Source organism: Antechinus flavipes, chromosome 3, assembly GCF_016432865.1.
Source record: "Antechinus flavipes isolate AdamAnt ecotype Samford, QLD, Australia chromosome 3, AdamAnt_v2, whole genome shotgun sequence".
NCBI classification, from domain to species: Eukaryota; Metazoa; Chordata; class Mammalia; order Dasyuromorphia; family Dasyuridae; genus Antechinus; species Antechinus flavipes.
Genome location: NC_067400.1, coordinates 517,110,992 through 517,123,244, shown reverse-complemented (window position 1 = coordinate 517,123,244; position 12,253 = coordinate 517,110,992). Strand labels below are relative to the sequence as shown.

At 43.3% G+C, this 12,253-nt stretch overlaps 1 protein-coding gene across 1 annotated transcript in view; it reads right to left on the bottom strand.

Moving 5' to 3' along the window:
• Positions 1 to 12,200, bottom strand: part of LRRC32 (leucine rich repeat containing 32) — a 30,391-nt gene extending 18,191 nt beyond the window's left edge. Inside the window, exons 1-2 of the mRNA XM_051987067.1 lie at positions 11,997 to 12,200; positions 294 to 384 (exon numbers count right to left, since the gene is read on the bottom strand). Of these exons, the coding sequence (XP_051843027.1) occupies positions 294 to 380 (87 nt within the window). The 5' untranslated portion in view covers positions 381 to 384; positions 11,997 to 12,200. The remainder of the gene's footprint in view (positions 1 to 293; positions 385 to 11,996) is intronic.
• Positions 12,201 to 12,253: the final 53 nt, after the last annotated feature.

The following is a 12,253-nucleotide window of genomic DNA, read 5'->3' as shown; positions in this document are numbered from 1 at the left end:
CAAACATCAATTGTTTAATATTTTTCGTCTCGGTTTCCAATCAATAAAATAAAGATAACATTTCCATTCCCCATCTAGAATTGCTGGAGACCTCAGATGGCTTCTTGTCTAACTCTTGCCATGAATCTTACTAATAGTAAGTCATTAATTTGTCATTAACCACTGGTTATCCAGTGTGGATATTCCAGGGATGGGGAAAGGAAGAGTCCTAAATGAAGCTCCTCTTGTTCTCACTTTAGGAGACTGACTCTTGCCTCTCAAGGAATATCTTTTCTTCGAGGGGACTTTCTTACCATATCACAGGGAGGTTTTTCCAGGGGCCTGTAGGTGGCTCGTCCGAGGGTCACCACAGCCAGGAGAAGCAAGACCCACAGGTTCATGGCTCTGGACAGAGGAAGCAAAGGAATGAGATTTTAGAAAATAATCTCTATGTACCATCCTGCCAATAGCTTGTATTATGAATGCTGACCACATTCTGAACTCGGAATAAAGATGATCACAGCTGGTAAGGGAAATGTAGAACACAGAATGCTAGATCTGGTAAGGGGAAATTAGAATACATAATATGAGTACAGGGAAAGAAACTCAGACCTGAAAGTGACCTCAGATTATGAGTTTCTAAAATCAGATCCTTTTTATTCACCCTTGTATCTCTGAGAAGTTGAGCATAAGAACTTATATGTAGTAGATGCATGGAAATCTAAAGGAGCAGCTAGGGGATACAGGGTAGAATTAGTAAGATTCATCTTCTTGCGTTCAGAGCCAGCCTCAGGCTCTTACTAGCTATATGATCCTGAGCAAGACACTTACCCCTGTTTGCCTCAGTTTCCTTATCTATAAAAAGAGCTGAACAAGGTAATGGCCACGCACTCCAGTATCTCTGCCAAGAAAACCCCAAATGGACAACGCAGAATCCTAAGGATCAGCTGATCCAACCTTCATTTGACAGATGAGGAAACTGAGGCTGAGAAAATTTTCCCAAGACTCCCTGATATTAAGTGACAAAGCCAGGATTCTCACCCAGATCACCTGCTTCATAAAAGTTTGGTGAAGGCCATTGGAGCAATAAGTATAAATAAATTTGGCAGTATCTCATACTTTCATTCACCATTCTATCATTATTTATTAAGCACCTACTACTACAGCTGGATCCTGCATGCCCCTGCCACTGAAGAGTCTTTGATACTCATGCTTTATTCATGTGGCCTTAGAAAAGTCGCTTGATGTCTCTGGATCTCAGTTTCTCCGTTTGTAAGATGGAGCAGGACTAGCTGACCTTTAAGATTTTATGAACTTATTCTAAACAAAGCCGTATGCTCAGCCTTTGGAGAGAGACAAAAATGACTAAGAAATGGTCTCTGAATTCAAGAACTCATGGAACAATTCCAAAGGCAGACAATGTATTGTAGGAATAAAATTATGATGGTGAAAGTTAGGATGTCAGAGGAGAATGCCAAGGAGGTCTGGAATAACGAAGCAGTCAGAATAGGGTGATGTCCATCCGGAAAGCCTTCCTGGGAGAAGTGAATTTGAGAAATACAACTTATCACCTTCTCATAACTATATTTTGGAGGGGAGGAAGGGAAGAAGCTGAACCTGTGATTTCTTTGGTGTGGAAAACTCCATTTGGGAATTCACATCAGAGGCAGGAAAGGAGAAGAAAAAAGAAGGGAATAAACTTTTATATAGCACCTACTACACATTAGGCGCAACACTAAGCACTTTATAAAAATTATCTCATTTGATCCTTACGACAACCTGTAGGAGCTAATATTATCTTTACCTTGCAGTTGAGGAAACTGAGGCAGAAGTTAAATAACTTACTCAGATATTATTAATGGATATCTGAGGTCATATTTGAATTTAGGTTTTCTTGATTTCAAGACTAGTATTTGATTGTCTCTATACCACATATCAATAACTGTTCTGCAATTTATGGATTCAAAATTGCCTGGGACATAACCAATGAGTCAATAATAGGATTTCACACTCATCTTCCCGGCCTTCTACATCAGCCCTCTCTCCCTTAGGGTATCATTGGCTCACACCAACAAATGTAGTATTGATAATGATTCTCCTAAGATATTAGCCAAGCCCTGAATAGTTACTTTAGAAGCAGTAGCAGTTCATAGAATTACAGTCCAGGAAGGGACTTTGAAGACCACCTAACCCAATTCCTTCATTTTTACAATTAAAGAAACTGAGACTTAGCAAGTTTAAGTCACTTGCCCCATCAACTCACTAGGGAACAGCATTACTGCTTACTTACATTACAGGATACACTAATGGCACAAAGAGTGAATGCAATCCCCGACAGTATCCATGGGGAGAGCTGGGTTAGGAAGACTTTTCATGACTTCAAATCCGGCCTCAGACACTTACTAGTTGTGTGACACTGGGCAAGTCATTTCACCCTATTTGACTCAGTTTCAATGATCTGGAGAGGGAAATGGCGAAATACCTCAGTATCTCTTCCAAGAAAACCCCAAATGAGGTCACAAAGAGTCAGACATGACTGAAAAACAACAAAAGAATCCATGATATCATTAGGGAGTATCTTCAGTTTTGGAAGATAAGATATTGCAAATAACTGAACTGTCTAGACTAGCCTATGTTCCCTCCTAAGGAATATTCTTATGCTCTAAGGTTTTTCTCAGCACTAATATTCTGAGTTCTAAAGTCCTGTCCAGCTCTAGAATTCCCTGTCACAAATGAAAAAAAAAGCATTTGTTAATACTTGCTATGTACAAAGCACATAGAGAACAGTAAACAGTTCTTGTTCTCCAGGAGCTCACATTCTAACCTGCTGTTGAGTTTTTTTCCCACTCCTGTCTGACTCTTCGTGACCCCATTTTTGGTTTTCTTGGCAAAGATGTAGAAGTGATTTGCCATTTCCTTTTCCAATCCATTTTACAGATGAGGAAACTGAGGCAGAGTTAAGTGATTTGCCCAGGGTCACATAGCTAGTGAGTGTCTGAGGACAAAATTGAACACAAGTCTTCTAAACCCAGCATTCTATCCACCACATCCCCTAGCTGTGCTACATTTTAATAGGAGGAGGCAATACTCCTACAGGACATTTCAGCAGCAAGCCAAATATAAAGGCCTCTGGGAGTGTCAGTAAAGCGGAGTGCACTTTCACTGAAAAAAATCATTTCACTGTCTAATGTTGAGGCATTTGACAGGGCTGAGGTCAGGGTTAAAACTTTTCAGTCCCTGAGGCTTCTGAAGCACTTACCAGAAGATGTTTCTCCTGCATCGGCTTCTGAGACGATGGTAGTTAGGGCCGAGAGAGGTCCATCTCCTGGGCTTTTGGAGTAGTCGGTCAGCCAGTGGGTTTGGTGGTATCAAAAAAAGTGACCACTCTTCTCGAGGTTGAAAGTAGTACGGCTCAAGGTCTGAGGAAAATTGATCTTTCCAGGGCTCTTGGATTCAGGATCCAAGTCTCTGGAGAGATGGTGGTCAAGTGATGGCAACGTGTGTTGGATCTGCTGTCTCCTGGTGTTTGCAAGGCTGGCTTGCCTGACACGCACTTGCGCCATCTTCCCCCATCCCTTCCAGACACTCTGCAGTCCCTCTCAGATGTGATATTCTGCGGCTGGTTGGATGAATTCCAAGCCCCTGAGTGATAAAGGATGATGCTCCCATACTAACTTCAGTGTGAACGTTCTCTGGGGTTCAATCATCTTCAAACTTATGGCTACGTGTGTTGAGCGCTGGGATAACTCAACAGAAGTTGACCCTGGAGCATCTAATATCCCCTCCCTTCACTTCAGTCCTCCTCCTGCAGAGGCTTGGGTGGGGGCCGCTTGACCTCCTGGGACTGAGTCCTGGAGCACCCAGCCTGTGCGGTCCCTGCACTGGTTCCTGCAGCCCTCCTGGCTCCTCTCACTTCCTCCCTCCTGTTACATAAAGACTCCCTGGCCTTTGAAACCTGGGTTCTTCCCCATTGTTTGGGCAGCTCCCCGGCTGCCTTTAGTCAGGAAGTCCCATTGTCAAGGCAGGAGCTCATGCCCTGGCACTGTATGAACCAAGGGCAGTTCTGCCTCTCACTCATTCTGGGGCTGTGTTCCAGCCTTAGTCAGCCTCAGGAAGACCCCTTTCCAGCTCCCAACCTGTGGCCTTAGGGGAAGACTGGGGGCTGAGAATGGGAATAGGTGAGGCAATGATTATTAGACTGATTTTTTTGGGCAAAACTAGAGGATGTTGTTGAGCCAAAGGATAGTTAACTTCAAGAGTCCCCAGATCATGTGCTCTGTCCAAGCATTTATTAAATACTTACTATGTACCTGGCACTAGGGAAGTGTTGAAGACATAAAAAAGTCAAAATGGCTCCTATTCTCCAAAAGCTTACATTCAAATGTACCTGTGTATGTGAAGCAGCTCAGTGGATGGACCTGGAGACAGGAAGACCCCGCCTCAGACACTTATTGGTTATGTGACCCTGAGCAAGTCACTTAATTTGTTTGCCTTAATTCACTGGAGAAGGCAATGGCAAACCACTTTAGTATTTTTACAGAGAAAAACCCATGGACAGTACTGATGTGCTGTGGTCCAGAGATGCAGAGTTGGACACAATGGAACAATCTATTATATATATTAGTATATAATATATAAAAATTGGTACAAAAATATAAATATAAAGTAGGAAAAGGTTGACTTGGAGGGGAAAGTGCTAGCTGCCAGGGAGACTGGGGAAAGGCTTCCTGGAGAAAGTGATTATTGAGCTGTTTTAAAGGAAGCCAGGGTTTTTAGTATTCCCAAGGTGAGGAGGAAGGGAATTCCAGGCAGGGGGTACAGACGAGTCAAATGTGCAGAGATGAATATAATGATATCTCCAATGAGTGGCTATTTGGTTCCTGCTTCAAGTTTTCCAGTGATGGGGAACTCTTCTCTTCCCTCACTTAACATCCCCCCATAGCTGCTGTTTTGAACAGCTCTTACTGTGAAGTAGTTTTTCCCTATGCTAAACCTGTCCCCTTTCTAACCTCATCCTGCTGATTCTAGTTGTGTCTGCTCAAAGCCAAGCCAAGAGAACTTCTCTTCCAGGCAGCCTTGAAGTCAGTGAACACAGTGAGTAGGTGTTGAGGTTATTCCCAGATTCTTGCAGGAATGAATGGTTTCCACGGCTGTCAGCATCTCGGTTATCCCTCTCTGACCAGGCTTAGCTTACCAGCATCTCTTCTAAAATCTGGTTCCAGTACTGAATACAATACGCCAAGTATAGTCTGACCAGAAGAGAGGACCTAGGCCCATGAAGGGGGATCTTTTTTAAAAAATTTCTATATTTCCATATGAGTCATGTTGGGAGAGAAAAATCAGAAAGGGGGAAAACCACGAGGAGTAGGGGAGGAAGAGAAAGGGAAAAAAGTGAAAATAGTACGCTTTGATCCACATTCAGTCTCCATAACTTTCTCTCTGGATGTGAATGGTGTTCCCTATTCAAAGTTTATTGGAATTGCACTGGATCACTGAATTGCTGAGAAAAGCCAAGTCTATCATAGTTGATCATCACAGGGTCTTGCTGTTACTGTGTACAACGTCCTCCTGGTTCTGCTCACTTCAGTCAGCATCAGCTCATGTAAGTCTTTCCACCTTTTCTGAAATCAGCCTGCTCATCATTTCTTGCAGAACAACCATATTCCATTACTCTCAGATGCTATAACTTGTTCAGCCATTCCCCAATTGATGGGCTCCACTCATTTTCCAATTTTTTGCCAACACAAAAAGAGGTGCTACAAACATTTTTGCACATGTGGGCCCTTTCCTCTCTTTTATGATCTCTCTGGGATACAGACAATATTACAGACCATAATGAACTACTGGATTAAAGGGTATGCACAGTTTGATAGCCCCTTGGGCACAATTCCAAATTGCTCTCCAAAATGGCTGGATCAATTCACAACTCTACCAACAATGCATTAGTGTCTCGGTTTCCCCACATCCCCTACAACATTTATTATGATCTTTTCCCATCATTTTAACCAGAGTTGCTTTACTTTGAATTTGTCTAATCAATCATGAGTTTCTCTAATAAATAGTGATTTAGAACATTTTATATGACTATAGATGGCTTTATTTTCTTGGTTTTCTACTTATATATCCAAAGATTGAGTTACTGAGACTGGACTCAGGAAGACGTGAATTCATGTCTGGCCTCAGATTCTTATTGGATATGTCCTCCTGAGCAAGCCTTTTAATTTCTGTCTGCCTCAGTTGCGGAGATGATAATAGCATCTACCTGCCAGTTTTGTGGTGATGATCAAATGAGGTAAAATTTGAAAAGTGCTCGGCACAGAGCCTAGAACAAAGTAGGTGCTATATAAATGCTTATTTCTTTATCACTGGAGACTGATATTAAACTCGCAATTCATTAAAACCCTCAAATCTTTTTCACATGAATTCTTTTCTAGCTCTGCCTCCCTGGTTATTTGTTTGTATTTAAATTCTCTTTCAGGGATTTGCATTTATTTCTATAAAATAGAAGAGCTTGGAGGAAACTTAGAGACCATCTGGTCCAATTTCACAAATGAGAAAAATTCACCAGAGAGGTGAATGATTTGGCAAGGCAAGTCTCAGGTACTGTTGGGACCAGAAATGCCAGGACAGTTGGCATAGATGCAAGCCAAGAAGAAATGGGTCCATAAAGCCAGGTAGAGGGCACAGGCTGAGAAATCCATACAGACAGAGATTTGGTGGGGATTCCAAACTTTAGGCGCTTGGACTAACCCAGAAGAAAACTAATGGAGACACAAGGGAACCTAGAGGTGTTTGGGTCCAATTCCCTTATTTGATTGATGATCAAATAGTCTCAGAAGGAAAGGGGACTGCCCAGGATCAAAAGTATGTGAGAGAAACAAAATCCAGGGGTCTGTGATGAGAGGTTTAGTGACTGTCAATCAAGCTGTATTCGAATGATCTTTCTGACCTCTTTATCTCTTCTGTCTTCATTGTCTGGCCCCAAGGAGTGTTTGTTTTCTTAAAAACTCTGTTCTAGCTTGGGAGATTCTAGTAGAAATAATTAACTTTACATAGATTTGTTATTGTTATTGTTCAATTGGGTCTGATTTGTTACAAACCCATTTGGGGTTTTCTTGGCAAAGATGCTGGAGTGATTTGTTGTTTCCCTCTTCAGCGGTTTTATAAATGAGGAAACTGAAGTAAACAGGGTTAAGTGACTTGCCCAGTGTCCTACAGCTACTGCTTACTCAGTGTCTGAGGCTAGTTTTGAACTCTTTTCCTCTTGTCTCCAGAGCCATTGCCCTGACCACTGAACCACCTACCTGCTAAGTGAATCTAGAACATGAACTCGGGTCTCCCTCAGCAAAGTGCTGACTGATTGGTGAATGAGGAGAATGATGGTGAGAGTGGGATAGACTTCACACAAGTCATCTGGACTCACTTTGCCTCTTAACAGATTTTGCACTGTATTTTATAGCCTCTTTCAGGTTTGACAAGCTATGTTCTAAGATCTCTTCCACCTCAGACATTCTATGTGTTGTATTCTACATTTGTCCTTCATCCTCTTCCAGATCTAATGTTCTGCTGTGGGTTCTATATTCTCTGTTCAAAGATCTCTTTCAAATTATGTTTTAAGATCTTTTCTCCCTCTAAAAAGCTAAGTTCTAATGTTGCTTTTAGTTTTGATAATCTGCATTTTCTGATATAACTTTCAGTGTTCTGTGATCCCAGCCAGGTCTGCATTTTGTGTTCTAAGACTTCTTCTAGCTCTGCAAGTATGTGTTCTGTGCTCTAACCTTCTGTGTCCTATGGTCCCTTCCAGGTCTGACACTCTGGATTCTAAGGTTTCTTCTAGTTCTGACAGTCTGGGTTTCAAGGTCCCTTCAATAAGTCAGCTGTGCTTGTGTCTGCACACACAGTTTCCTAGCAGGGGGTGGAACGATAAGGTGGGGAGGGGAGGGGGCCCAGCAGCAGTAGCATGGGAGTGTTCCCATTTAACTTTAGGTGGAATTGTTCCAACACCACCCACCTCCCTCCCCCAGATTTTCATGTGACTGTATTAAAAACAGTCCGCCCCCTTTCCTTATTTCTCCCACTGAAGGAAATGACAACAGGGACAATGAATATAATTTCTTTCACTTACATAATAAGGTTTTGACCTTTGTGATGGGCTTTCCTGTATCATCTGAGCTTGAGCACAATTTTAGGAAGTGACTAGTGAAAATGTTTTTAGTTCCATTTTACAGATGAGGATAACAAGCCCAGGAAAGTGATTTGCCTAAGATCACATGGCAACCTCAGGCCCCAGATGGGACTAGAATGTAGGAGTCTCTCAGATGGATGTCTAACTATCTACCCTTCTCCGTCCCCACTCACAGCCATTGAGAACCCAACGGATTATAAGCATAAACAGAATAGACATCCATATCATTTTAGATCCTCTGGAAAAAGATTTCCTAACTCCCAGAATATGTATTTTATTGCTTTATTTACTGTGAGTCTGGGCAATGGGGGTGGACAAAGTTGACTGACTTGAAGCTAGGAAGGCTTAGGCTGTATGTCCTCTGAAACATCAGGTGTGTTGTCTGTCCTCAAGATGCTTAGAATCAACAGGAGATGGGACAGAAAAAGTGCACACAGATAAGCAAATAAAGTAATTTTAGGGTTTGAGGAAAGAACACTGAAACAAAGCTAGGTAGAAATGAGAAATAAAGGAGAAGCTCTTTGTTCATCATAAAGCATCATAAAGGCAAGTTGTGATGATGGCCGATGAGCTTGAGCAAGTAAGTCCCTTTCCCTTTTTGGGGCCTCAGTTTACTCTTCTGTTGCAATGGGACTCTGAGGAGATAGTGGACATAAACCATTAAAACCCCAAACTGTTAACAGCTTACAACCAAACAGGAAGGAGAGAAGTTGTTATCAGCCTCCTGGGGAAGACTGGCTCTGGCAGCCCTGGGCTGAGGAGCCCCATCAGACACACACAGGAGACTGACTCATCAGGTTGGCACCCACCCTGCTGCCTGGGACTGCGTAGCTTCTGTGCTGAGGGATGGGGAAGAAAGAGAAAGAAGAGGTGGGTTGGGAGGGGGGGCTTTCCAAGGTCCTTGCTGGGTTCTAGGATTGAGCTGGAAGTGGTCTTATTGCAGAAGAACAGAGCAAGGAAAGAGCAAGGCAGGATTTATCCCTAGATCTTCTGCTTCCAAATTCCACTCCCATCTTCCCTGAAACTCCGAGAGTCCTCTGGTTGCTCCAAGAATCCTAGAAATTTTAGGCTGTAAGAACTGGACCATTATCAATGGGCGTGGCTGAATTCAGACTTTGTGATGATGGTGGTAGTACTAATAATAGTTGTGGTGGTAGTAATGGTAATAGCAGTAATAGTAGTAGTATTTAGCATTTAAATGATACTTTGAATTTTGCAAAGAGTTTATATATGTTATTTCTTTGATCCTCATGATCACCCTGGAATATAAGTGCTATTAATATTCCCATTTTACAAGTGAGGAAAGTGAGGCAGAAGCTAAAAGAATCACACAGCTAATAAGTATCTAAAGCAGAATTTGTGTCTTTTACAGAAAAGGAAACTGAGACTTAGAGAAGGAAAATGACATTCTCAGGGCCCTCCACTCAGTTCTGTCTTTGAGGCCAGAACTTTCCCATTACATCACCAGGCAGTGTATCACAGATGATCTCTCTATGTACAAAATATCCTTCTTTTCTGGGTGACTTTCTAGATGAGAGTATAGTAGATAAGACCCAAACTTGGAATTAGAGGACCTGAATATGAAGCCTACTTCTGATGTCTGTTATGTGGCCATCTAGAAATCATTTCAACTTCCTGGGCCTCAGTTTTCACATCTAGAAAATGGAGAATGTAATACATGAGATTTGATAAACATTTATTGAGTCCTTACTCTGTCAGCCAAAAAACATTTATTTAGCACCTACTGTGTGCCATGCATTGTGATACACACTGGAGATATAAGTCCCTGCCCTCAAGTAGTTTAATTGAGGAGACAAAATGTAAATAACCATGTACAAATAAAGTAAATATAGGATAAATTTGGAGGCAATCATTAGAAGAAAGACACTAAAATTAGTCAGAAACGGATTGCTTCAGGTAAATGGCACACTGGAATAGAGTTCCTGAGACCTGAACTCAGAAAGACCTGAGTTCAAATGTGGTCTTAGAGCTTTGTGTGATCCCAGGCAAGTCACTTTACCCTGTTTACTTCAGTTTCCTCACCAGTAAAACAAGCTGGAAAAAGAGATGTCAAACCACTCCAGTATTTTTACCAAGAAAACCCCAAATGGGGTCACAAAGTGTCGGACACAACTGATCAACAACAAGAAGTTGGAATTTAAGTTGGGACTTAAAGGAAGCCAGGGATAGAAATGAGGAGGGAAAGCACTCCAGGCATGGGGAACAGATGCCTCAAAGACCAGCAAAACAGCCAATATCATAGAATACCTGACAGGGGGTGAGGGGGTGGAAGGTATTCTGTGGGGGGGGGGGGAGGAGGGAGCGGGGACAACATGGTATTCCAGGAAGAGGGGAAATGTGTGAGCAAGGGCACAAAGGTAGGACAGTAGGGAACAGAATGGCCAGGTCAGCTCATCTATGGTACATGAGCGGAGTGTACACCAGGGAGTTGGTTGGAATCTGAGTGTGAAGGGACAATATTGCCAGATTGAGAATGAGGAGGTCAGGGGCAGTAGGCAATAAGGAGGTCAGGGAGAGGGAGAGGAAAGAATCCAAAAAGACTACTAGGTTTGCGTCTGGGACAGAGAATAGATGCCATGGACAGAAATAGAGAAAATGCAAGAACAGGTAGATTTATGGGAAAAGATGACAAGTTCACTTTGGAACTTTGTTCACTTTGAAAGATGTTGATTTTGAAATGTAGTGAGACATCCAGGAAGAGATGCTTATAGTCAGCTGGAGATCCAGCTCAGGGGAATGTCAGAGCTCCAAGATATAGAGGGGGAAAGAGTGACACTAGAGACTTTCATTCAAGAGAGTACTAAAGGATGGAGGGTTTGGGGAGGGAGTCCCGGATGAGGCTGGGGAGAACAGTATAGAGAGGGCTCAGGACAGCATTTAAGGGACTAAGTAGGAGGAAATACGTTCTTTCCTAGGTTCAGTACAGGTTAAGAGAGGCTGGGCCACTGTCCCATATACCAATAGGGGTCTACTTCGGGGAACACTTGAAGGTTAACTCATCTTGTCTGCTTGAGCAAATTACTCTGTGGCCCTCAGATTTCCCCATCTGTAAAACAAGGGGGTTTGTCCAAATGGCTTTTACATTCTACATTTTAATGTCTCACCTGGCTCTGAGAGTTCCTCTTCCAGCTCACAATTCCCAAGCATCACAGATCCCACTTCCAAACCACCTCCATTCACCTGTCAGGAGTCATGTGCCTCAGTCCCCTACATCAGATTCCCTGTGGGCACCTTCCCTTCACCAAGCGCCAAGGGGCTCTAACTCTGGTCCTCTGCCCCCCAACTTTTCCTACAGTCTACAATGCTGGAGACAGGGGCTGATTTCCAAACTGTTACAGAGATGAACTAGCAAGGGAGGTTAAAAAAAAAATAGATTTGAGTGGGAGGTGGGGGACTCTCAGATCTCCCCGATCTGGGAAACAGTTTCAGGAATAGTTCTCGTTCCTCTTACTACTTATAGATTTAAAAGCACTTCCCCAGCAGCAGACCAGCTCAAGAAGTGGTCCAGGTAGCCATCTGATAGGAGAAAACTGACGTTCCTAGAAGGAAAGTGACCGGACCAAGATCACTTGGAGAGTCGGTGCTGAACCTGGCCAGGCCATAGGAGCTCTGCGGCAATTGATCATCCTAGCCCCTTCCTCGCTCACCCCGGCAAAAGCGCAAGACTTTCGACCCCGTGTTGTAGGTTTCAAAACGAAGTCAGATTAACTTCTTACAGTCTGAGATTTATAGGGTCTGAGAAAGACGGGAGATGGGAGGGCCTTGGGGAACAGAAGAAAACGGTCCCGGGGAACCCCAGCCGCGCGCTTACCTTACTCAGCAGGGGCGCCGTTTGTCTCCCCGAAACCCTGAGTTCATCTTGCCCCGACGTTATTAGGGCTCCGGGACGTCTGTCCTCCCCCTAGCCCTCCCTTTCTCCCTTCGGGGAACACTCCGAGCATCCCTTCCTTTGTAGACTCAGGCTTTAGAGAGACCACCAAGCGGGCTACAAGAAAACCGGGACCCTGGAGAGGAACAGTCAGTAATCCCGATTTGGGACAACTTCTGCTTTAAATTACGTCCCTAGTA